Consider the following 26620-nt stretch of genomic DNA (forward strand, 5'->3'; position numbering starts at 1 on the left):
AAAACATTTTTTCATCTTTTATCTCTACAGAGAAGTCTCTGGATTGGGAAGGGATTTGGTTTATAAGTATATTTCCCTAATGATAACAGGCTCACTTCTTGGCAAGACATGGACTAAGAATGTAAATTGAATAGCAGTTTTGTGAGAAAACTTGGTAGTATCTATTTAGATAAATCGAATCCAACTGCAAAATATGAGTACTATTTTCATGTATGTTCTATGAATATCAAAGATATAATCAAACTTATACATTTTTATGAATCTGATATTACTGGCTGTATTTTCTAATGTGTCCTTACTAACATTTAACATATGCATTACCTTTTCTGTAAAAATGCTTGTTTTACATCCTTTGCCCATTTTTACTCATTACCTTTGTTAAGCCCCATCAAATTGGAGAGATTAAAATATTTTCTTTTGTGTGTTGCTTAACTTTGCTTATATCATCTTGCTCCAGGAGATATTTTGATATTATCAAAAGTATCTATGTTTTACTCTTTGGCTTTCAGCATTTGAGAATATAAAAGAATTTTAACATATAACTTTCTCCATCCATGCCAAAGTTTTTTACTATTATTTCTTATTTTTACTTTTAAACTAATTTCCTTACTATATCAGTTTGAAAGAATTGAGATTGAATTATGACTAACTTTATTCCCAAATGGTTAACTGGTGGGAGTAACAATACTTATAGATTATGCTAGCTTGTCAGAAACTTAAGTCTGTTTCCTTCAGTAGATGAAAGCCAATTTTTACTGATTGTCCATTGTTTAAAGTATTCAGACTTTTTAATAACCATGTTTTATAGGTGGAAAAGAAAGTTCTGTATTTTGATACATTTTAAACTGAATAACATTTTACTATTGCTATGTAATACAGAAGTTTTTAATATGAACATCAGATTTTTTGGTAAAAACATATTTCTGAGCTCCATCCTTAGAAAACTAACTCTGTAGGTCTGAAGTGGGGCTCAGGAATTTTCATTGAGCAATTTAACTGTTTCATATACATTTCTCAGGAAATCAAATTACAACTTGAAAAGTCAAAATTTTTGACAGCAATCACCTTTAGAAACATTATTGGATTACTGATCTACATATAACAGGTTAAAACATTGGTGACTTCATGACATCTGAGATTAATAAAATATTAATTAAAATAAAAGTATTAATTAAACCAAGATCTTCTATATCTTTACCTCAGAAATTCTATGTAGAATACATGTCCAAAGAGATCAAAGGAGTTTTTCCTTATAGCACATGAACATCCTTGTGACTTCCAGGCAAGACTTAGGTTTAATGAACAGAACAAGCTATACCTTATGGCCAGTGACGACTTCTATTCAGACACACTTGTCAGTGCCAATGAAGTCCTGTGTTAGTTTTTTTTTTTCTTATTCTCAATAAATCGGTGAATCTTTACTACCACGTGCACTTAATAAATGAGACAAATTTGGTCAACATCTCATTTTGTGTTAGCTTTGGATTATGACACAGAGGTCTTTAAAATTTCTTTGAAAGAAGTTGGAACTTTTACATAATACGATTAAGTCTCTCAAAAAAAAAAAAAAGCAAAAGTGAACAAAGTTTTCTAAGGCAGAAAAGTATCTTCTTAGAATGTCATTAATACACACACTTCAGTTAAAATATTTATTCTTTTCCTCTACTGGCTTAAGTGGTAACACAAATATTGTGAATCTGCCTTAAGTTTCTCAAGCATTACATTTTAAATGTTTAAAACCTTCTATAAAACTAACATGACCTAGTTTCTTTCACAACTCACAATACAGAAGCTGGTATATGATTTTATGTACTCTGAAAACAGTTGTCTTCTTGACAATTGCCATGACAGACCTGCAAAACTAGCTCTGGTTAGAGTGAAGTGCAGCAGCCAACCAGTGAGGCCTGTGTGGAGCAACACACGCACACAAGGAGAGAGGAGAGAAGAAATATTCATTTATGTTGTTTCCAAGTGACGGAAACAAATTCAGAAGGAGGTGCCAAAATATAGGTGTCCTGTGAACACCGAGTAATTAGGAAGGGCATCTCAAGGTGTTTAAGAGGAGTGTGACCACATGCTACACAGCCATGACTGCTGCAATCATATACTTAAGGGGAACAATTTTACATGAAGAATTGAAGTTCTGAATAGGAAATGGAATTGCTACCCCAGCATGGTGGAGCACGTGTATAATCCCCAGCGACGTGGGAGGCTGTGGCAGGAGGATTGTAAATTCAAGGCCAACCATGGCAACTCAGTGAGACTCTATCTTAAAATAAAAAATTAAAAGGGCTGGGGATGTGACTCAGTGGTTAAATGCCCCTGGGTTCAAGTCCCAGGACCAAATTGGGAAAAAAAAAAAAAAAAAAAAAAAGAAAGAAAGAAAGAAAGAAAGAAAGAGAAAGAAAGAGGAAATAGAATTGCTAAACAGGAACTTTCAAGCCTTTGTGTCTAACAACCTCCTTCTAGAGGATGGGATATGGGGACACAAAGACACACTCAAAAAATGGAACACCACAGGGAAGCTTTATTACCACCCCCAGTGCTTACAGGAAGAGCTACCACTTAGAATCATTTACAGAGCAGTTTAAAAGGATGTAAACAGGATCTGCAGATGTTGGCAACGACAACCAAAGCCTAGGTAGGGGTCATCTATGCAGCTCCAGGGCCACTAGCAAGGACACTTCTCCACCGTTCCACTTTCAAAGGCCCTGTGGAGCTGCACTGTGAAGTGCACCGTGGTGGGTTGACAGTGCAGAGGTCTGGTCATTTGTGGGCACGTGCTCAGGACGGAGGCGGGCACCTGAGAACCAGAAGCCAGGTCAGCAGCACTGGGATCTGCGTGCTTCGGTCACGCTCTTCGGATCCAGTTTAATGATGCCCTCGTCATTTTCTTCACTAGAAAAGCTTTGGTGGTTCATGAGAATATTCTCCACTAGGAACCGGGCGGCTTCGTCTATGTTTATGTTATCCTGTAATACAAAGCAAAGCGAAGAATCAATGGTGGGATCCATTCTTAGAAGAAAATGTTGAGTACTAAGAAGCGAAGACAATTTGTCAGAGGGGACACTGTAAGTATACCGGCTACAACTTTCTTTAGTAACAAAGAGCACACTAGAGTTCAATGCCACTGAGTCATGTGCTATGCAGAGAACTCTCTTTTTACCATGGACACCCTTTTTGATGTTTCTGTTTTAACTTTTGCCACTGAGGCTCAATGTGCTATCTCAATGGTTGAAAATGTAAACATGATCCTGCAGATGTTGGCAACAACCAAAGCTGACAGAGGGCTCATGTATTCAGCTCCAGGGCCACTAGCAGGGATACTTCTCTGCCTGTGAAGGCATTCAGATTGGGAAATCTGTGCCCTTGAATGCTGTGTCAGTCAGCTTTTTGTTGCTGTGACAATACTTGAAAAAAATCGACTGACAGATTTATTTTGGCTCATGATTTCAGAGGTTTCTGTCCATGGTCAGCTGACTTCCATGGCTTTGGACCTGAGGCAAGGTGGAACACTACGGCAGAAGGGTGTGGCAGAGGAAAGCTGCTCACCTCATGGCAGCCAAGCAGCAGAGAGAAGGGGAGAGGGGCTGGGAATATGATACACTGTTCCAGGGGCCAGCTCCAGTGACCCACTTCCTCCAGCTAAGCCCCACTTCCTACAGTTTCCACTGCCTCCCCATAATCCATTCAAGTCATGAATCCAACAATGGATCAATCCAATGATGAGGCCGGAGTCCCCATGATCCGTCACCTTCTCTAAGGCTCCACCTCTGAACACTTCTGCATGGGAGACCAAGCCTTCTATACAGGAGACTTTGGGGGACATTCTAAATCCAAACATAACAAATATGTAATTCAAATATTCAGTACACATTATGAAGAAAAAGGTGAAAGGGCTCAAACCACATAAAAAATGCACAACAGGCACTCCGGCAGTGGGCCCTTCCTACACAGCCAGCTTCTCCAGCTTCTCGGAGCAGGCCCCCCAGTGAGAGCTTTCTGATCAGAACCAGCTCCAAGTCCAGCCCGCAAGCGGCTTCAGGGACCAGGACAGAGCAGCCAGGGACTTCCCCAAGCAGCCCAGCCCCTGGCGGCGGGAGGCGCCTTTCAAGGCTAGCTTCTCGGAGCAGACCGCCCAGTGAGAGCCTTTCTACACAGAGCCAGCCACAAGTCCCCGAGCCAACAGAGAGCTTTGACCCGCAAGCAGCCTCTGGGATCAGGGCAGGGCAGCCAGAGACTTCTCCAGGCATCCCTGCCCCCTCCGGCCGCAGGCTCTTTCCACGGGGCGATCCAAGATGGCGGACTAGAGGGTAACTGCATCTCCAGTCGCTCCAGAACCCAGGACTCAAGAAGGGGAGGCATTGAGAGACTCGGACTAAAACAGAGCCACAGGGTGAGTCTCCCCCACCGGGTGAAGCTCGGCCTGGGTGGCAGGCACAGATAGGGGCGGCTTATCAGAGCAGGGCAGGGCAGCTAGAGTCTTCCCCAGGTAGCCTTGCACACTCCGGCGGTGGGCTCCTCCCACACGGCCAGCTTCGCGGTGCAGGCCCCCCAGTGAGAGCCTTTCCGCACAGAGCCAGCTCCAAGCCCTGGAACCAGTAGTGGGCTAGGGGCAGCTTTCTTCGGATGCACTGCATTATCAAGTTCCTCCAAGACTTCAGGCTACTGAAGGCTAGGAGGTGATACACTGAAAATCTACAGGGACACTATAAGCCAATAGAGGAAATCTGCAATATCTCAGGGTCCCACTGACATCTGACCAATATGAGAAAACAAGGGAAGAAAATGTCCCAAACAAACCTAGATACTATATCAATAAAACCCAATTGCAGCACAGCAGAAGAAATGTCAGAAAGGGAGTTCAGAATGTACATAATTAAAACGATCAGGGAAGCAAATGAGGAGATGAAAGAGCAAATGCAGGCATTGAAGGAGGAGATGAAAGAGCAAATGCAGGCATTAAATGATCGCACCAATCAACAGTTAAAAGACCAAATACGGGAAGCAAGAGATCATTTCAATAAAGAGTTAGAGATACTGAAAAAAAAAAAAAAAAACTGAAATCCTTGAAATGAAGGAAACAATAAACCAAGTTAAAAACTCCATAGAAAACATAACCAATAGGATAGAACACCTGGAAGACAGAACCTCAGACACTGAAGACAAACTATATAATCTTGAAAACAAAGTTGGCCAAACAGAGAAGATGGTAAGAAATCATGAACAGAATCTACAAGAATTATGGGATATCATGAAAAGGCCAAATTTAAGAATTATTGGGATTGAGGAAGGCTTAGAGAAACAAACCAAAGGAATGAACAATCTATTCAATGAAATAATATCAGAAAACTTCCCAAATCTGAAGAACGAAATGGAAAACCAAGTACAAGAGGCTTATAGGACTCCAAATATACAAAATTACAACAGACCCACACCAAGGCACATTATTATGAAAATACCTAACATACAAAATAAAGACAGAATTTTAAAGGCCGCGAGAGAAAAGAATCAAATTACATTCAGAGGGAAACCAATAAGAATATCAGCAGATTTTTCAATCCAGACCCTAAAAGCTAGAAGGGCCTGGAACAACATTTACCAAGCCCTGAAAGAAAACGGATGCCAACCAAGAATCTTATACCCAGCAAAACTTACTTTCAGATTTGACGACGAAATAAGATCCTTCCATGATAAAAAAAGGTAAAGGAATTTACAAAAAGAAAGCCGGCATTACAGAACATTCTCAGCAAAATATTCCATGAGGAAGAGATGAAAAACAACGATGCAAATCAGCAAAAGGAGGAACTAGCCTAAAGGAATAGCCAAATAAAGGAGAAACCAAATCATGTCAAAAAACAAAAATGAGTCAAATGACTGGGAATACAAATCATATCACAATAATAACCCTGAATGTTAATGGCCTGAATTCATCAATCAAAAGACATAAACTGGCAGATTGGATTAAAAAGAAAAATCCAACATGCTGCCTGCAAGAGACTCATCTCATAGAAAGAGATAACCATAGACTAAAGGTGAAAGGATGGGAAAAAACATACCATGCACATGGACTCTGCAAAAAAGCTGGAGTATCCATCCTCATTTCAGATAATGTGGACTTCAAGCCAAAACTAGTCAGAAGGGATAAAGAAGGACATTACATGCTGCTTAAGGGAAGCATAAATCAGCAAGACATAACAATCATAAATATCTATGCCCTGAACATTGGCTCATCCACGCACGTCAAACAAATCCTTCTCAATTCCAGAAATCAAATAGACCACAACACAATAATACTAGGCGATTTTAACACACCTCTCTCACCACTGGATAGATCTTCCTAACATAAATTGAATAAAGAAACCATAGATCTCAATAACACAATCAACAATTTAGACTTAACCGACATATATAGAATATACCATCCAACAAAGAACGAATACACTTTCTTCTCAGCAGCACATGGATCCTTCTCTAAAACAGACCATATTTTATGCCACAAAGCTACTGTTAGCAAATACAAGAAGATAGAGATACTACCTTGTACTCTATCAGATCATAATGGATTGAAATTAGAAATAAATGACAGAATAAAAAACAGCAACTTCTCCAATACCTGGAGATTAAATAATACACTATTATACGATGAATGGATAACAGAAGACATCAGGAGGGAAATAAAAAAATTCTTAGAGAAGTAAACGAGAACAAAGACACATCATATCAAAATCTCTGGGACACTATGAAAGCAGTACTTAGAGGAAGATTTATTTCATGGGGCGCATTCAAAAAAAGAAGTAGAAATCAACAAATAAACGACTTAACACTACAGCTCAAAGCCCTAGAAAAAGAAGAGCAGACCAACACCAAAAGTAGTAGAAGACAGGAAATAGTTAAAATCAGAGCCGAAATCAACGAAATCGAAACAAAAGAAACAATCGGAAAAATTAACAAAATAAATAGTTGGTTCTTTGAAAAAATAAACAAAATTGATAAACCCTTAGCCACACTAACAAAGAGAAAGAGGGAGAAAACTCAAATTACTAAAATTCGGAATGAACAAGGAAACATCACAACAGACACGAGTGAAATACAAAACATAATTAGAAGCTATTTTGAAAATCTATACTCCAACAAAACAGAAAACCTCAAAGACATCAACAAGTTTCTAGAGACATATGAATTACCTAAACTGAATGAGGAGGACATACACAACTTAAATAAATCAATTTCAAGCAATGAAATAGAAGAGGTCATCAAAAGCCTACCAACAAAGGAAAGTCCGGGACCAGATGGGTTCTCAGCCGAGTTCTACAAAACCTTTAAAGAAGAGCTCATTCCAATACTCCTCAAAGTATTCCATGAAATAGAACAGGAGGGAACCCTCCCAAACTCGTTCTATGAAGCCAATACCACCCTGATACCTAAACCAGACAGAGACACATCAAGGAAAGAAAATTTCAGACCAATATCCTTAATGAACATCGATGCAAAAATTCTCAACAAAATTTTAGGAAATCGCATACAAAAATATATTAAAAAGATAGTGCACCACGATCAAGTGGGTTTTATCCCAGGGATGCAAGGTTGGTTCAACATCCGAAAATCAATAAATGTCATTCACCATATCAACAGACTTAAAGTTAAGAATCACATGATTATTTCAATAGATGCAGAGAAAGCATTCGATAAAATACAGCACCCCTTCATGCTCAAAACACTAGAAAAAATAGGGATAGTGGGAACATTCCTTAACATTATAAAGGTCATCTACGCTAAGCCCATGGCCAATATCATTCTAAATGGTGAAAAACTGAAAGCGTTCCCCCTAAAAACTGGAACAAGGCAGGGATGCCCTCTTTCACCACTTCTATTCAACATCGTCCTTGAGACTCTAGCCAGAGCAATTAGACAAACCAAAGAAATTAAAGGGATACGAATTGGAAAAGAAGAACTCAAACTACCCTGTTTGCTGATGACATGATTATATATTTAGAGGAATCTGAAAATTCCACCAGAAAACTTTTAGAACTCATAAATGAATTCAGTAAAGTAGCAGGTTACAAGATCAATGCTCATAAATCCAATGCATTTTTATACATAAGTGATGAATCTTCAGAAAGAGAAGTTAGGAAAACTACCCCATTCACAATAGCATTGGAAAAAAATAAAATACTTGGGAATCAATCTCACAAAAGAGGTGAAAGACCTCTACAGTGAGAACTACAGAACACTAAAAGAAATTAAAGGAAACCTTAGAAGATGGAAAGATCTCCCATGTTCTTGGATAGGCAGAATTAATATTGTCAAAATGGCCATACTACCTAAAGTGCTATACAGATTCAATGCAATTCCAATTAAAATCCCAATGATGTACCTTATAGAAATAGAGCAAGCAATTATGAAATTCATCTGGAAGAAAAAAAAATGCACCACATTACTCCTCCATCTGAGTACAGATTGCTACTTTTAGTTGTCATGTATAAATTAGCCTGAAATAATGTTATGAATGTGATGTCCATTAAGGATATCCTAAGGAATTATTAGCTATCACAGCATTTGTGTGACTGTTTTAGAAGCTATCATGGAATACACAAGAAGCAGCGCATAGCAAATACTGTGCTTGCTTCCTAAAATAAATTTGTAAAATATCACAAAAACAGTAAGATTTCCTTTATACTCTTCACTCATTCCTTAAAAGTTAACAGTTTAGATATCTAGAGTACAAATTCGGAAGTCAGGAAATGAGGTAACAGTATTGAGTCAACCTTAATCTATCAACCTTATTTAAATTTCACCAACTGCCTCAAGGCCTGTTTCTGATGCAGCCCCACAAGCTGGATTTTGTTGCCATGTCTCCCTGGGCTCCTTTCATCTGGAAAGTCACTACCTTTCATGACCTTCACCCTCTTGGAGAACACTAGCCAGAGAATATCCCTCATTCTGGCCCTGCTAGATATTTCCTTATCATCCAAGTTTTACATTCTTGGCAGGACTAAGACAACAGGACCTTGTGTCCTTCTCAGCCTATCAGGAGATATACTGGAATTAAAGTCACGCTGCCAGGCTTCTCAACTAAAACGTTACCTGCTTTCCCCTTTGTACTTAGTAAGTGCAAATACGTAACTACTCTGTTTCTCCTCATGCTTTCCCTCACTGATGTTAGATCCATTATCTCTTCCCTAAAACAATTATTACTATTGGGTTTAATGGTGGACATTTTATTTCCATCATTCCTTTGGCATTTATTTGTTGAGAGGCTACTGTTGGGAAAAGACTTTTCTTTAAGTATTTAACATTTATTTATGCCCATTGTGGGTTATTTACTTCTATGGGTTAAGCCTATTATAATAATTATTTACATTGTTGCTCCTATATGCAGGCTCCCATGTCTTTCTGACATGTCTCACATCTGGTGAATCTTTTTTTAGTTTCTGGCACCACAGAACATCTTGAGTGCATCTTTACTTGTCAGTTCTCCCAGCCATGAAGTAAATTATTTTTCCAGTGATCTTCATTCCTTTTACTGGAAAACTATTTAAAAAATAAATTCTGACGACAAGGTAAGTTTATTCACGTTACAGGGTCATTGCTTCCAAGCCCTCCCAGCAGATAAAGCTAGTTACATACACATACACACACACCCCACACACATCTTTACCTACTTTTCTGTTAATCTGTTTATATATATGTGTATATGCAAATATACATATTTATATATGAAACATGTTTATACTGATATCTTCGATTGAATTCAACATCATGAGATTCACTATTTGGGTTGCCTTTCTCAGATAGTGGGAAACCTGGAAAAGTTATGTTTAAGTTTTTTTCATAGCATTGACAGGTTTTTAAAACTTTGTTCCCAAATATTAACTTTAATACAAATAGGTCTTCAGATGTCCAAGTGTTATCCAGTCCCCATGATACCCATTACATCAATAACTATGAAATTCTCTAGCAGCATTTAGTTACAATCCCCATATTTTAGTGAAATTAATCGAAGTTTCAAATCAGAAAATGATGGTATTTTCCCATAAAAGGGAAAGGATGAAATTCACAAATTCAAATTGTCTTTTGGCTGTATTACTATTAGAATGCAGACCACTAAAATTTAAAGCAAAAATCAGATGGCCAGCTTAGAAGTATATCTATTAGTGAACTTAGGTGGTATTTGAAGCTTGACTCCAAATTTTTAACTTAAAAATGTTACTATTATACTCTTTGAGGATACCTGGCTTATTACACAGAAAATTCTGTAAAAGCCATATTTAATATATTTGTAAGGAAGTGCAGAACATACCTGACACTTTTAACCAATTTTCCCCTCACCTATCCATGTAGTCTCATTTATAAATATAATAAAGCAGACCACTTAGTCTAAAATTATAGGTCATATGACATCATCATTTAAGAAACTTAAATGTAGATTCTAGGACAAAATGTGGACCTATTAGCTGAAAGATTAATTCAAATAAAACCTAAAGTGGAATTTTATCTGCAATACAGAAAACTACACAACCAAATTATATGCTTACATAAACACTTTCATATACTGCTATGCTTTTTTTTCAATGAAGCTATAAAGTTAAGGCAATTCACTCAGCAGACAAGAGCTGCAGCCCTGAAAAGGTCCTTCTCTTTGGAATCCTTTCCTACTGACACTTCAGCCTTCTTGCCAGATGAGTACAGATGCACTACCTCAAGGCTTCATCTTTCTTCCAACATAATTTGTCATTTGTGAAGCAAAGTCAGATGCATGTTTATCTAAACAAGGATTCTGTGACACAGGTATGCACACTCTTGCCTCCTGGAGACATTCTTTTTGTCCCAAGATTCCACCATCACTTAACATCCTGAGGTGGCCCAAAGGTAGAGTCTCTCATCACTTGCTTTCATCAATCTGATCACCACTGACATCAAATAATCTTTCATATGAAGGTGAGTTTCTAGTAAAACTGAAAGTAATCTGGTGTTCAGTCTCCAGAAGAGGGAGGTGATTTGGAGGAACAACGATACACACATACACACATGCTCATACATAAAAGAAATCTATGGAGCACATGCTAAAAGCTGGAACTGTATTATGAACATACAAATTTATGATTTGATGCTCACCATCAGAGGATTTTCACAAACGTCATCATTACTCTAAGTCTGTTTAACCCTCTTATGGAAATACCCAGAGCATACAACCCTCCCCTTATTTTGTACCTCTCCTTTTCACCTTCTCTTTTTTGTATATCTAGATGGTGAAACTTTTGAAAATTCACCTTAGTGGGTTTTCTCCTTCAAACATACATCTCATCCAGCTCCCAACAATGGAAGGAAAAAATTATGCTATACTATTCATGAAGAAACTTGTCACGTACATCGACAGCTTCCTCTTGTTTCAATCTTTCCTACATAGTTAATCTAAAGCTCTTCAAACATCTTCTGAATAAATCCTCTTGCTGGCCGTTCAATGTCTTTGTTCATCCTGCATATGACATACACCTTCACCAGGGACTTGGTGACAGCTCTTGTAAAGGTAAAAATGCTTGTAACTGACAATATACCTTATCTCCCATTCACTCCAGTAAGACAAGTACTTCAGTTAAAAAAAAAAAAAAAAAAAAAAAAAAACTCACAGAAAACGTCACTTAATTTTTGCTTGAAGCAACAACTCATTTTCATTTTAATGGAAAAAAAATCTGTTCTACTCACTTCCCATTAGCCAATTTTCAAGCACTCCTGACATAGAATGGGAAAGCTATAATATACCCATGTTATGCTTTTTCTGGGCTCCAAAAACCCTTCATAGAAATCCATCTAAATATTTCAGTTCCAGCTCAGACAGAGAAGGTAAGCAGACGAGAGGGTTCGTCCGGAGCAGATCTCACCTTGGCAGAGGTTTCAAACCAGCCAGTGAAGCCATGGTCTTTGCAGAACTGGTCCATCTGGGGAGGACTCTGGCCAGCATCCCTCTTCTGGTCACACTTGTTAGCTAAGAGGACAGCAGGAATAGGGCTGCCACTGGGAAGATGGACTTTACTATCCAGATCACTTTTCCACTTCAAGACGGCCTCAAAGGTGGAGCCTCTGGATATATCAAAGACTACAAAAGCACCAACAGCTTCCTTGTAATATACCCGGGTCATGTTGCCAAACCGCTCCTGCCCTAGAAATAAACATAAACATAGAGTAAACACTCTTAATTCATATTTAGGTCTGACCCCATGGTCCAAAGAATAATACTGTCAACAAATAACTCCCATTCCATGGCAACATAAACCAGTGAGATTAAGATCATCCACACAGAACCAAGACCTTCAAAGCAGAAGAGGTTGATAATTTGCTCAAACACATTGTTAACTAGTTTTATGTTCTGTGTGTGTATAACACCTGCCATAAATTCAATAGGACAGTACTGAAGGCTATGAGTTGGTCTTATCTTCCTTCTCTTCCCTTGGTCTAAGAGAAGAGAAGCCCTTGAGGAAAACAGAGAGCTGGAAGTGGAGGGAGAGACGAAAATAGAAGAAAATGAAGTTTGCAGGAAGGAGATAAGGGCAGTGGTAAAATGCTAGTCAAAATGATTAGAGGTGGAGTAGCTCATGTTCTCATCTTTCCTTCACATCTCGAGCCAAAACCCACTTCCGAGTCAATATGTAAAATTGCACTCCTCTACGAAGCAGACGCATGAGAGCCTACAGTTTCAGAACAAGTGGCAACTGGTTGTGTGATTATAAGGAGGATAAATTGCAGAGTTCTTCAAATATCATTGACATTTGAAAATATTTTAACTTATGGGAAGCACTGGATAAATTCTGCTACTTCCTATAGTTTTGTCTATGCATCACACGGGATTACTACAATGCATTCTCTTACAATCCGTGACCACGCTAACCTTTCACGTAGCAAGACACTTTCCTGCATCTGACAGATAAAACGATAGACAAAATGATAGCACCAACTAAGGACAGGACTCAAATGCAAGTCTTCTGACTTCCTCAAGCCTGTGTGGTTAAGATTCTCTACTATCTTATAGTTGCTTTTTCTAAAGCTCATTGCTTCAGGTGTCAAATTACTGACTAGGTTGGGACGGGGGTGATAACAATCAATGTTAGTCTAAGATTTGCAACTCTTTGATCTATGTATCCTATCCTGTTAAAACACATGATGAGAAACAAGCTTTATCTATATTTTATTGATGCATTTTTAATTTACATTTCATTTCCACAAATGAAAAGCTACCCCAAATTACAAAATTCTTTCTCCTCCAAACTCTACAGTACATCATACAACATTATATATTGCTTTATAGAATAATGGAAGAATATGACAACTGTCAAGCTTATGTGAATACATTTACAGTTCACTTGCTTTGTGAAAACTCCTCAGGTGGGTTTATCTAAAGTAGCATTATTATAGTCCAAAGGTCAAAATTTTATTGTGATAAATGGTCACATATAAAACCATGGTATTATAATTTGTAGTTTATTGGTAAGATAAATCCGATCACTCAGTTGTACAGTTCATTTAATCATAAGGATGACATTTATAAAAAGTTAACATTATACCATTTTTCCATAAACATACATGTAATAGTCATAGAGGGCATGCTAACCCAGGTTATTATTTCAACTATTCATAGTCAACATCACTGTTCTACAGAAAAACTGTATGGGTGCATTAAAGTGGTTCAGACTCCAATTTCTACTAAAGAGTAGTATCATCAACCACCACTTCCATTTTTAGGAATTCTAATTATTGAACATGAAAGGACAGGAAGAGTAACTGCAAGAAGAGTAATGGCAAGAAGAGTAATTAGCCTCATTAAGACAGTCTTAGATTAAGAAACATCAAAGGATTAAGATTTCAAGGTAATTACACAGTTATAAGAAGTTACTTCTTTGGACCATCCTTTTAATCTAGCAAAGAGGACAGGGTGACAAATGAGTAAAAGTAAAGTATAAATATCCAGATGTTACAAAGAGCTACCAAGCTTTGGTGACTACTGCTTCTTTTAGTGAAGCACCTAAAAATCCCAACTAATTCTTTTTATTGATCACATGAAATGATGTTAAAAGATTTACTCATATAAACTTTCTGATAAAACATGAGAAAATTAGAAATGTCAAAGACAAGAAACTTTAGAGAACTCTAGTTTAGAAATGTTAATCAGTTTTCTTTAGATCCTGAGGTGAGAATTTAAGTCTCCCTGACAGCCCTCATATCAGACCTGCTTTTTCTTAACAACTACACTATGTCAAATCCAAAAAGTGTCAATCACACAATTAAGCAAATGAAAAGGAAAGTAACTGACAGGAAGATAAAAATCATCTATCTGATAAGGATTTGTACTCAGTTTAAGTACATAAAAATACTCTCAAGATTTCCAAAGAAGAAGGTGAAAACCCAATAAGCTATCAAAAGAAAGGAACAAACACTTTGCCAAAATGCAGGCAACTTCTGCCATGCTGAATGTCCTGGTTGGGTCCTGGTGGAGTCTTGTGACAGAAGAGGGCTGGGAAGTGGAAGAAGTCTATATTTATGAGAAACAAGCATAAATTTTGTTTCACATGGGTGCACATGTACAGAGCTAAAGCTTGCTTAATCAGAACCTTGGGGATCATCTTCATAACAGGTTTGTTGAACGAGTTCAGGTTAGTTCATGAAGAACTCTCACCAACATCTTCTTTGAGTCATACTGGAATGGTCATTACTAACAATAACAGGGAGGCACCCCAAATCATCTTGTCTGACCTCTCTTATTTTATACATGAGAAAATAAAGTCCCTGGAGAAGACATTACCTGAATTTACTGGGCTGATTTGTCATCTACTGTGTTGTCTAATCTTAGTCAGATATTTGCTATAGTAGACAATTCTGCATGTGGCCTGTGTGTCCAGAGATACTCCACAGTGCAAGCATTTAAGAGTGACTTGCTTAAGGATGGCACAGTGCTACTACCGAAGTCACATCTCCTTCTGTGTGTCATGCTGTGCTTTACCCACAGAAGCTAGGGAATGATCTCCTCCTGTGGAGTGCATTAGTCACTAATACTAGGGACAGCGTTGGTCATCCCTGTGCTGTTGGAGCACTGACAGCACATTCCCAGTGACTCTCACAATGTCTTGACCCTTAAACAGTATGCTACTGCCTTCTCTGGAGGAAGGACTCATGATTATAATTGACATCTTAGCACTAAAGAAGGAGAAAAAGCATGGTGCTAGTCTACGGGCTCAAAGATACTTAAATATTCACACAACCTGTTCTATGTGCAAATGGATGAACTTTAAATTACACAGGTTGGCAAAGTGTTAAAATGTTTACCTTAATATTCAGAGTTACCCAACACTAATGGCATTAAGAACATCAGAGCTGGGAGTGGTGACCCTTGCCTGTAAACCCAGCAGCTCGGGAGACTGAGGCAGGAGGATCCCCACTCTCAGGAAAAGCGAGGCACTAAGCAACTCAGTGAGACCCTGTCTCTAAATAAAATAAAATAAAATAGGGCTGGGGATGTGGCTCAGTGGTTGAGTGCCCCTGAGTTCAATCCCTGGTACTTGGCCCCCAAAATAAAAAGAACATCAGAGAAGGGATGGAGCTCAGTGGTAGAGTGCTTGCCTAGCAAGAACTAAGCCTTGTGTTGGATCTCTAGCACAGAAAACAAAACAAACAACAAAAACACATAAATAGAACATCAACAAAAGAAAGAAATCAAGACCCTGACTCAAAATAAAAAAAAATATTGGGAATATAGCTTAGTGTAAAGCATCCTTGGGTTCAAAGTATAGTAACAAACAAAACTTAAAACAACAAAAGAACTTAAAACTACAAAATTAGTATTTCTAAGAATATGTATTCCCATTAAGTTAAAGAAAATAAACACAATTAATTGCTTTATCTCATAAAAGTTAATAGAAATCCTAAAAATGAAAGTATTTCCCTTCAGATATGGTAAGGAAAACATTAAATTCTTCTGTTATCAGAAACACAAGTTAGAGATATTTTCTCTTGGGATTTTCGTCACTGGTTCTGTTTAGATATTTATTATCTGCTTCTAAATTTTATATTTATGCTCCCATATGATTAATGTCTCTTTTAATGTTAGTTGAAATTCAAAATATAAGTTTCACAACTCAAATCCAATCAAAGCACCAGGATGAAGGGATGTTTAGTTTTCCAAGTACGAACACCTACCTTTTCCCCATCCACTGAGGATTACCAAGCTACACATTACTACTCAAGGTGTTTCAGTGACAATGTATAGTTTCTAGCAAGTAATGGAAAGTCAGTCAAAGAAAATCCTTAAATCTCATTGTGTATTTCAGAAATGAAGTACTTACAACAAGCTGCCTCTAACCATTGGTTATAAAAGAGTAATTGTCTATTCAAATCAAAATAGCTTACTGATTGGTGTCCAAACTCATAGTAGTTTTAAAGGCTTATGATATCAGGTCTTTTCCTTATGAGACATATTTAGTCCACAGGAGCAAAAGTACCCTGTCTTTGTCCTGTAAGTTCCTCTTATGTCTATACGCTGGCCTCAACCAGAAACTCCTGACGGTCATGCATGATGACGATATGTTGCCACTTCTGGGAGTTGCTGAGATTGTGAGGGGAGTGTGGACAGCAGGGAGGCTGTCGGGTAAGTGCAGCTCTGAGTGTCTCGAGAAGATGGGCGTGGTGTCAGGGGGGCATCAAAGTCAAGGGCCAGAGTAATGCTTCTCAAATACAGCGAAGATCAGACTCGCCCAGGGCGCTCAACAGACTGCAGTTTTCTAGACTCCAGCAATTGTGATTTGAAAGTCATGAAGGATTGCTAGTTGCCTATCCCAATTTCCCTTCACAGAATTTTATCTGGGGAGACCACGTCCAGTTAATCGGACCACAGAGGCAAAGGACACAGCCCAAGGAGAGCCCTATGGTGAAAAGTCAGCCTTTGTACATGAAGACTTGTTGGTACTGCTCCAGTCCTAGAGTCCCCAACAACAGACTTATGTAAGAAAGAAGTGGCTCCTCTCCTGCTGAACCACGATGCACAGGTGTGTTTGTCAGATGAAGTCAAATCTGTTGACACGTTGATGCTTTAAAATCTGCATCTTAAGCACCTCGAATGATTCTGATGAAAGAGGCACCATATAATCACACTAAGAACACTGAAGAGGTTGGATAATTTTAAGAAAGAACCAAAACCACTGTAGAAGATGCTAAAGGAAAATGTATGAAGAGAAGTGAGTGGAAATAAAGGGGAAGAAGATAATATAGATCATCTGTCAGTTGGAAAAGATCAATAGAAATCCTAAACAAAACCTTTGCAATCCAGTTATTTTTCTGTGCTCATCTCTCTCAAAAAGAGTAAAGACCTATGCTTAGCTTACCTGATCATAAAATGTAAAAAGCATTTGATATACAACTGAAAGGATGCTAAAGCACCTTTCCTTGATCCTCTGTCTCACCCTCCAGAAGTTTCCCTGCATGTACATGAATACATTTTTCTCAGCATTCCAGAGATCTCTACACCTGTAATAAAATGTAAACTTGCCAACTAAGCCCACTCTCCATAACCTAAGTGTTGATTAAGGGTGACGTCCTATTTTAAGATTATGCTATTCTTGAGCTAAAAACCTAAGGTCTTCAAATTTTTCTTCTTCACAAGAGCACCACTTCTATCTATTACAGTATGTGCCAAGGAATATGTATTAATTTTTAATTTTCCATATTTTATGATGCTTTGACATCTTGGGTCCTTGCAGGCCTGAGAAGGCACTGCCCCTACCAGAGTTCGCTTATTTCTAGAGTTCGCAAACTACCTGTCTGCAAGCACACCTTTCATATGCAAACCAACCAATCTTAAACCTACAATTCCCTATCAGTCTTCATTTAGCAGGTCCAGCAGACTAGAACATTATTTCCCTGCGCTAAACCATCCAGAGGCAGGTATCAGACAAGGAGAGTTCAGTGGTCCAAGGAGAGACCCCTGAAATTACTCAAACTGTCCAATCCCAAACTTGCTTGGCTTGTAAACCCTTGCCCTCATTCCTATTCTCAGATTCCACAATAAAGTCCCTAGACCAGGAGTTCCTTTGCTCCTTCTGCCTGACAATGGTCTGTGGTACTTCCCCCTGTGGCCCTGTATGGCACAGTAGGCCCCCTCATCTATGAGACTGTGTTAATAACCCAGCACCTTTTCAATGGCAATCATCTTTGGCCTCATCATAACTGAATAAAAACAAAATTCCGGGTACATTATAAAACAGAATGAGCATCACAGAAAATTTCATATCAAAAGTCTAAAATATTGAATGATTGGGATAACATATACATGATGCATACAGTTTATCCTGAAATACACTTAAAAATAATACTCCATCCCTGGAATAATACATTGCTTACAGGTCAGAAAACATCTATAATTATTGCCTTGCTTTTACAAGGTGTGTGCTACTATCATATACCAATAAAACAACTGTTACATGCAGAAGAGTGCATAGTTTATAACAGCCTTTCATAATGTACAGAAAATGATGAAGTCAATCTGAAACTACCTATTTTGGAATTTCTGTGTTTCACAAGTAGAGAAGTAGAATACCTGGAAACTCCAGATTAAAATGAGGAAGAAATGGTGATTATATCAATGAGTTATACGCTCTCATTTAGTAGTAACCAGAACTGTTGAAAAACTAGAACTTGGGCTATTAATCTTACCAGTAAACCAAAACCTGCTATACTGTCAAAAGTTTGTTATATTCCTATCTCAGAATCATGAATCCTGTCTCCATTCTGTTGATTACCTGTAATTTCTTGTTCAAGTTAGTATACCTCTGTTTACACTCTGGGGCACCCAGAGCCTATAATGCAGTTCAGAAGGGAAAAATTTCAGGCAAATTTCTGGGAGCCAAGGAAGTTTGAGAACTTCCTATCAGCGCTCCATCGTCTCTACTAACCTGAGTATCTTTCAACAAAAAAGGGCTGATTGAAGCTACTGAGAATGGCAACACATTCAAAAGGGAAAGGCCACAAGCATATCATTACCAGGAGAATTTCCATGAACAGTTATACAAATATGCTGTTATACTAATCAACTGTCTGCTGGGTAATTGTGAATGACAACCCAGACTGTGGATACAAAGGTGTCTCACAACTTGGGAATGGAGAAAGACTTCAAATGTCAAATTGAACGGCAGGCTCTGTTTGTAATTCAGCACAGTAATTGAGCCTCAATAAGACTAGGATGGCAAGACTCTACAAGAGTCTGATCACTCATATGTAATTTAGCTTGAAAAAAGTCTTTTAAATGAGTGTATGTAATCAGGCACCAATAAGCACCAGGAAGCTTACCATAGTGTCTGTGTGTGAGATTAGAAATAACTACATAAACTAATTCTCTCAAACACTGACTTCGTATTTGGAAGATAACTGAATATTAATATTCCAGACTGATAGTTTAAAGGTCAAGAAAACATCCAAGGTAGTATTTCAGATTCTTTCTCATGAAGGGTTAATGGAGAGTTATGAAAGAAGACAACAGATTCCTAGGTATAATTGGCAAAGTAAAGATGGAAGAAGGCAACCAGGATCAACATTCTGCTTTAGGATTGGAACTAAAATGATGGAAAATGAATTTAAATACAGTTTTATAGTGATTTTATAATTTATAATGTCTCCTAAGCATGCATTTTATGTTTGGGTAAAAATTATTACATGAACTTCAGAGCAGACTATTCCCAATTTGTCCTTGACCCAAAGAAAGGTTTTAAATCACTTCAATCAATACATCAAATTTAAAGTATGAATGGGCAAATTTACTTTAGGATTTAACCTAGACTAGCCATTCAACCTGCTTGGAAAATTCTACAACTGCTAGTAGCAAGTCTTACTATTCATGGTTAACCAAATATTATTTATCCATACTACGCATTGAAAGGAGTATCAGAGGCATTTTTTACTACATCTGAACTTATTCAGCTCTCTTTAAAATAGTATTAAAAGCTTTAATATTAGTATATTTGTTCTGTATTAGCAGCAGTCTCATAGCAGGTATGAACTTAAAAGGCTGCAATTTGTCTTATACAAAATTAGTATTAAACTACATCTTTATTTTAAAATATGGCTTTAAAAATGCCATGAGAAAAGATTCATTAATGTCTACACCTGAAAGTTCTATGGTTCTTAATTTGAAAAGTTTAACTAAATCTGCTTGGCTACATTTATAGAAACCATTCAACAATTCTTGCTTATTATACTTGCCAAAGCTTTCCAGGATACAGACTCTTGGCATAACTTCTTTATGGACTTACTGAACTCTGAAGCCTCCAAAACAAAAGTAATGATAAAAAGAAACTAGTAATAACACCAACCCTTAGGTTAGTCATATCAAGTGGCTGACTCCACCTCTTGTTTTGCAATCAAGGAATATTTCTATTCTTTGAGATTCCAAAACAATCCACCTTTGTGTTACTGAATAAGGCAAATATATTTAGCCTTGGGGGAAATTTTTGCAGTGACTTTCATTACATCATTCCTACTTAATTCAAATTGTACTAGCTAAGATTCACTAGTAGCTCAAATATTCAAAACAAACACAATTAATGACATAGCTCCCCAAATCCTAGCCCAAATCTGTTATTTTTTGTCTTTCAATATCCTTATATTGAGTCTCCCTCTCTGAACATTTTACTTAGAAGAAGAACCTAATAATTTCTAATTAACTCAAAAGTTCACCTCTAATTTTGTTAATTGCTGATAGGTACTTGATGAATGGTAGAACAGTTCCTGTTGAAACAACAGTAGCTTAACAACCAGAAATCCCTTTTGGAAATCTTAAAATGCTGCTTTTCATTCCTGACAAAGCTTGAGCTTTGGATTTAGGCAAAGTGCAAGAATATCCCATCCGCAGGTGTGATAAAGAAGGGCCAGGTCTCCTTCCTGGCTGTTATTCTATTCAAGGACAAAAAGAGGAGGTGACCCCCAAGAAGAAAAACTCTTGTTTTCTTAAGTCTACAATAGAAGCATTTTTACCTTGAAACTTAAAAGCATGTGTCATAAAAAATCTTATTCTTCATACTTGTTCGCTTGCAGGAGGACTCAAACATAATTTAGTATCTAAATACTGTATTAATTTACATAAAGAATGAGACAAGTCAACTGCCCTTCTAGACAGAGGATTAAAATCATGTCTGTGAAAAAGCTACAATGAGGATTGCTGGATGGTGACTGTCACATGATAAGACAACCTTTAAAATCCATGGCTTTGTCAAGAAGCAGTAAAATGTTCACTCATGCTCTGGGCAACAGCAGGAAGTGTTTCGAAAGAACCTCTGGCTTCAATAGATGACTTTTCAAACGTTCTTCAGGTTTTTGTTAGAGAAAGAAGAAGCAGCTGAGCCCAAGGTGCAGGATCTTTCCCTGAGGATCTGATGTGTGTTCTCTTTTCTGAGATACAGAAATCTGCTCTTAAGTAAATGAGTATAAAGTTTATAATTCTTCAATACTTTCTTATACGTAAAAGGCTATAAAAAAGAGCACTTGACAAACAGTAGCTATGTGTTCTCCCCATGTGCTCCCAGTTGGGTATCCACGTCCTCTACAGGCTTCAGGGAAAGGGTCTGGAGAAGGGATGCTAAGATGTCCCCTAACTCTAAACATGCTCTCATTCAATCAAATGCTCCATGGCTGACTGAGCCTCTGCAATGAAGGAACAAGGTAAACTTTGATGCCATTTCCATAATTAAAGTTTCCACTAATTTCCCTCGTTGTAGCTACCCACATTCCATCCACCACACTAGCCAGAATACAGTTGTTCATAAATTACAGTAAGGGGAATGTGCAGCCCCTCAAAGAGAATCAGTCTTCTATGATTCTCTTTGCCAGGGAAACAGTATGGTATTTGTGGAATGGGGAGAAGGCCAGGGGGAGAAGCAGGTGTTGGTTTGGGGAGGAAGACAGGAGTACAAAGTTTCAAGGAAACTTTCCCAGGGTTTCACCTGGGTGACCCAGCCTAGGGCAAGCTATTTGAGGAATGGAGTTTCCCTCACAAAGGCTGGGCTCAGATCCAAGCCTTTCTTGTTCACGGCTTGTTATTAGTTAAAACTTCTGGAATAGTCTTCCTGACTTCTTAAACTCCTTGTCAGAAAAGAGAAAACCCTCACAAAACTAGGACACAGACCCAAGATGGGTGATAAAAACACGTGCTGAAAAGAGTCGGGTTTTTAGTTTGGGTCGTGGCACTAACTGGCAGTGCAACCCTGGTGGTCTTTCAGTCACTCTGAACTTGAGTGACAGTTGAAGGAGAGGAGCCAGTCCCTCCAAACAGCCTTTCTAAGAACCTCTCTCCTCTTTATCAGAACCCTCCTTCCAACTCCTCCTGGCAGGTAATAATCTTGTCACTATTTGGGGTTAAAACTTCTGGAACAGCTCCCATGGCCTCCTCACCTCCCGTCAGGGCAGAGAGGCCTGGGGTGCAAGGCCTCCTTTCTAACCCTGGACAGTCAGGAGGGCGGGCGTCCCGCAGGTCTCGCAGGGCGTCCACGCTGGGCTGCTGCTTTACGCACGGTGCCGTCTGCTCTGAAAGGCCTGCACTACTGCCCCCTGCGCGCTGCGGTCCCCGGGGTCCCCGACCGCGGCCCTCGGCGTCGTCCCGCGCCATCTCAACTCTCTCCTACGGTACACAGGCGGGGGGCGGGCGGAGGACGGCAGGGAAACAGGCGGCGGCGGGGCGGAGAGCCCCGCTCGGACGCGGGACGCGGAGGCGGGCGCCGCGCTTACCCGCGATGTCCCACAGCTGCAGGCGCACCAGTGTCCTGCTGTCCCAGTTGAGGACCTTCAGGGCGAAGTCCACGCCGATGGTGGCCCGGTAGTGCTGGGAGAAGAGCTGGTGGACGTAGCGCTTGATGATGCTGGTCTTGCCCACGCCGAGCTCGCCGATGACCAGCACCTTAAAGAGGTGCTCGCGGGTCTCGGGCGCCCCGGTGGCGGCGGCGGCCGCCCCGGAGTCCCCGGCTCCCCCGCCCGCCATGGGCGCCGCGGCTCGGGCTGCGCTGGGCTCCGCGCGGCTCCCCCGCCGCGCCCTCGGGGCCGCCCAGACGCGGCCGCGGAAACTCCCCCGAGGCCCGCCGGCCCGCCCTCCGCGCTCCGCCGCCTTGTCCGGCCGGTCACAGGACCCGGAACCCGCCGCACTCGCGCCCGGGCGGGTCGAGGGCGGGCTGGGGGCCGGCCCGGGGAGGACGCGCGAGAGGCCGCTCCCGTCGCGCCCGCGCCGGCGCCGTCCAGGCCGGGTCGCCGCCGCCGCGCTCCCTCCCCCAGTGCCCGCCGGGCCCGCCGCGCGCAGGGAGGCCGGGCCGCCCCCTGGTGGGCCCCACGGGCGCGGGCCGGAGCCGGCGGAGCGCCGTCCGCAGAGGCCCGAGCGGCGCGTGCGGAGCGCGGCGGGTGCGCGGCTGCTGCCCCGGCCTGAGCCACCCCGAGACGGCCGCGAGGGAGAGCAGCGCCTGGCGCCTCGGGCCTCCCGCAGCCCACGTGAGAGTGAGAGTATAGGGTCCCGGGTCGTCTGATTTAACGTCTTGAGGACGCTCCTTGCTGCTTTGCTTAGGGCTGTACCAAGGTATATTCCCTTTCCTCCGGACCCTGGTTACCTCCTGTAGGCATGAGGGGTTCTGATATGCCTTTCCCTGATGATTAGTAATATTGAGCACCCTTTATATGTCTGTTGGCCCTTGGTATGTCCTCTTTAGAAAACTGTCCACTGAGATCCATATCCCCTTTGTTAATCGGGTATTTGATAGTGTGACATGACCCTTGTCAGATGTACGGTTCACCAATGTTCTCTCCCAATCCATAGCCTGCTTTTTCATTTTATTGATTGTGTCCTTTGCTGTTCAGAGACTTTTTAGTTTGCTGAAATTCTCTTTGTTTTTGCATTTGTTGCTTGAGCTTTTGGTGTGATATCCAAAATATTATTGCCGAAGCCAAAGCCAGGCATGACCCAATAATCCTTCTTCTGGTGTATACACAAAGGAAATGAAATCAGGATCTCAAGGAGACAAGTTCATTACAGTATTATGCACAATAGCCAAGATATGGAAACGTGTCCATTGAGTAGATGAATATATAAAGAAATCACGCACACATACACAAGGAAGAAACTGGAGGACTTTCTACTAAGTGAAATAATCCAGACTCAGGATGAAAAATACACAATCTTAGTTACATGTAGGAATTTTGTTTTGTTTTGTTTTTTGGTACCAGGGATGGAACCCAGGGCTCCTTAACCACTGAGCCACATCCCCAGCCCTTTTTAGTATTTTATTTAGAGACAGGGTCTTGCTGAGTTGTGTAGAGCCTCCCTAAATTGCTGAGACTGGCTTTGAATTCATGACCCTTTCTCAGCCTCCCCAGCTGCTGGGATTACAGATGTGTGCCCCCACATAACTTTAGGATCTTTTAAAGAGTCAAATATGTATAAACAAAAATTAGAATAATGATTACTGGAGTCAGGAAAGAAATGGAAGATATAAGTCAAAGGGTAAAAAGTTGCAGTTGTGGGTGATAAGTCTGGATCTAATACACTGTGCGATGGCTGTGGTTATGAATATTGTGTCACATACTAAAAATTTTATAAAAGAGTGGATTTAGATTCTCTGCCCGTAAAAAGCATATCAAAAGCTCATGCTATACACCTTAAATTTATGCAAAAATAATAAATCTGATAAATATCATCTACCAAAAAACTGATAACTTAAGTATTTAAATGAAAGTGAATCTGAGAAAGAAGACATGGTCTCTACGGTAACCTTACTTAAAGTTCCAAAAAAGAAATGCCTTTTCAAGGATTTAGCTGGTAATGTTTACAATAGATAAAATAGCTCTAAAATATTCTAGATAATGGATTGAAAGTAGTTGTAATGTGGGATTTTATTTTAAAGATTTCTATATTTATGAAATTGAGGGATGCCCCCCATTGCCCTAATATTTAGGAACACCTGGTGTTGGTATCCTCTGACCTTCCTGAAATAAACCAAAGCAGCTGCTTACCCTGCTGTCTTCAGTGTAATCGACAACCACTGAACATGTTTTTCAGAGGTAGAGACATTTTCAAATTTAGAAGTCAAGGTGGGAGTAAGACCTGTACTAGAATAGATATTGGAAAGTTATGGGTATATCTCTGAGGAGGTTTTTGAGACCAACCTAAACATGACCTTTATGTTCACCCAATTAGCCCTTCCAACCATCTCCAGCTTGGGAAAAAGAGAAAGCCTTCAATTCTTGTCATAAGGGCACGGTTTTGTTCAATACATGGGCAACATCGTAGATTTCTGCTGATTCCTTCTTCTCTAAACTTCTGGATTTCCACGGGATTAGGAGTAGACTTGTACTAAGAATCATATTCTGAGTTAAAATGAGAAATGCTCATGCTTATACAGAAAGAGGGTTTGGACTAATGGTTCTCAAATTAAAGGCAAGATCATGGTATAGATTAGTGTTTTTCAAACTTACATTAAAGGTCTGTTAAAAGACATTACTAAGGCAGAGGAATCTGATTTAGCAGGTTTAGGGTGGAGTAAATAATTTGTATTTCTAGCAGGTACAGTGGTTTGACCCAAACCTGCTTCTCAAAATTTAAAGATCTTATGTATATTCCACATTTTGTCATTCATTCACCCTTCCGTAGGCACTTCTGTAGAAGGTTGTTTCCACATCTTAACTGTTATGAAGAGTGCTACAGTAAACACTGAGGTATTCATATATCGTCAAGAACCTGATGAATACCTGGAAGTGGGATTGCTAGATCCCATAATATTTCTATTTCTAGTTTTTTGAGGAAACTCCACATTGTTTTCCACAGGGGCTATACCCTTTTCATTTCCATAGGTTTGGAGTTTCTAACAAGTTAATGTGTTTAGTGGGTCACACTTCAGGTAGCAAAGGTTCAGGTGAGAATTCAGTAATTCCCATGTCTGCCGTGTGTATGACTTACCTGGAAGATAGCTGTCAAGATAGCCCTGACCATCCATTGTAAAAACAAACCTTGATAAGCATGATGCACACGCTTGCCTTAAAGAACTAGACTTACATAATAGTAAGTAATATAAATAAGTATTGAACAGTCTCTGCTCCCAGAGCCCTGAAGTGGAGAAGGTTGAGAAGTCAGGAGGGAAAATGGACAAGTCGTAGAATCCTGTGCTATTTTAATGAGGAAACGTTTCATACACAAAAAAGAAAAGTAATCTGAGACTTGGGACCAAATAAATGACTGCTTTTATTTTAAATAAATATTTCCAGTTACTACATGTAAGAATGGTCCATTTAGAAAGTCACACTGTGATCCTACACACTTATTATGCCTTCTTCATTTGCCATCTGGAATATGTTCCAAACCATGACTCCATCTCAGGCCTTCCCAAGTAAACTCTACTCATCCTTCATGTGGTATACCAAAGGATTATCTGTTCTTCTCATTCTTAAATTTCCTGGCAGATTTATACAGTTATTTACACATTCAAAAACTTACAATTGTTTCAGGGAATGTTCAAAACAATCCAGGAACAAAGATGAGTCTAACAAACAAAATCCTTAACATTAAGAACTTTGTATTGTGTTGGGTGGAGGGCAAATAATTACGAAGCAAATAAATGAGATA

At 39.6% G+C, this 26620-nt stretch overlaps 1 protein-coding gene across 2 annotated transcripts; it reads right to left on the reverse strand.

Annotated features, from left to right (window-relative positions):
• Positions 1–2507: 2507 nt before the first annotated feature.
• On the reverse strand, positions 2508–23243 carry Rab32 (RAB32, member RAS oncogene family). 2 transcript variants are annotated; one of them, XM_047559678.1, is made up of 3 exons: positions 22753–23243; positions 11883–12160; positions 2508–2972 (listed from the first exon to the last, which is right to left on the reverse strand). In XM_047559678.1, exons 1-3 carry the CDS (start codon positions 23000–23002, stop codon positions 2823–2825), a joined length of 678 nt encoding a protein of 225 aa, XP_047415634.1. In that variant the 5' UTR covers positions 23003–23243; the 3' UTR covers positions 2508–2822. The 2 variants fall into 2 exon arrangements, with proteins under 2 accessions (XP_047415634.1, XP_047415635.1); XM_047559679.1 differs by lacking the exon at positions 22753–23243 and adding an exon at positions 22420–22648.
• Between the last annotated feature and the right edge of the window lie 3377 nt (positions 23244–26620).

Source organism: Sciurus carolinensis, chromosome 7 (genome assembly GCF_902686445.1).
Source record: "Sciurus carolinensis chromosome 7, mSciCar1.2, whole genome shotgun sequence".
NCBI classification, from domain to species: Eukaryota; Metazoa; Chordata; class Mammalia; order Rodentia; family Sciuridae; genus Sciurus; species Sciurus carolinensis.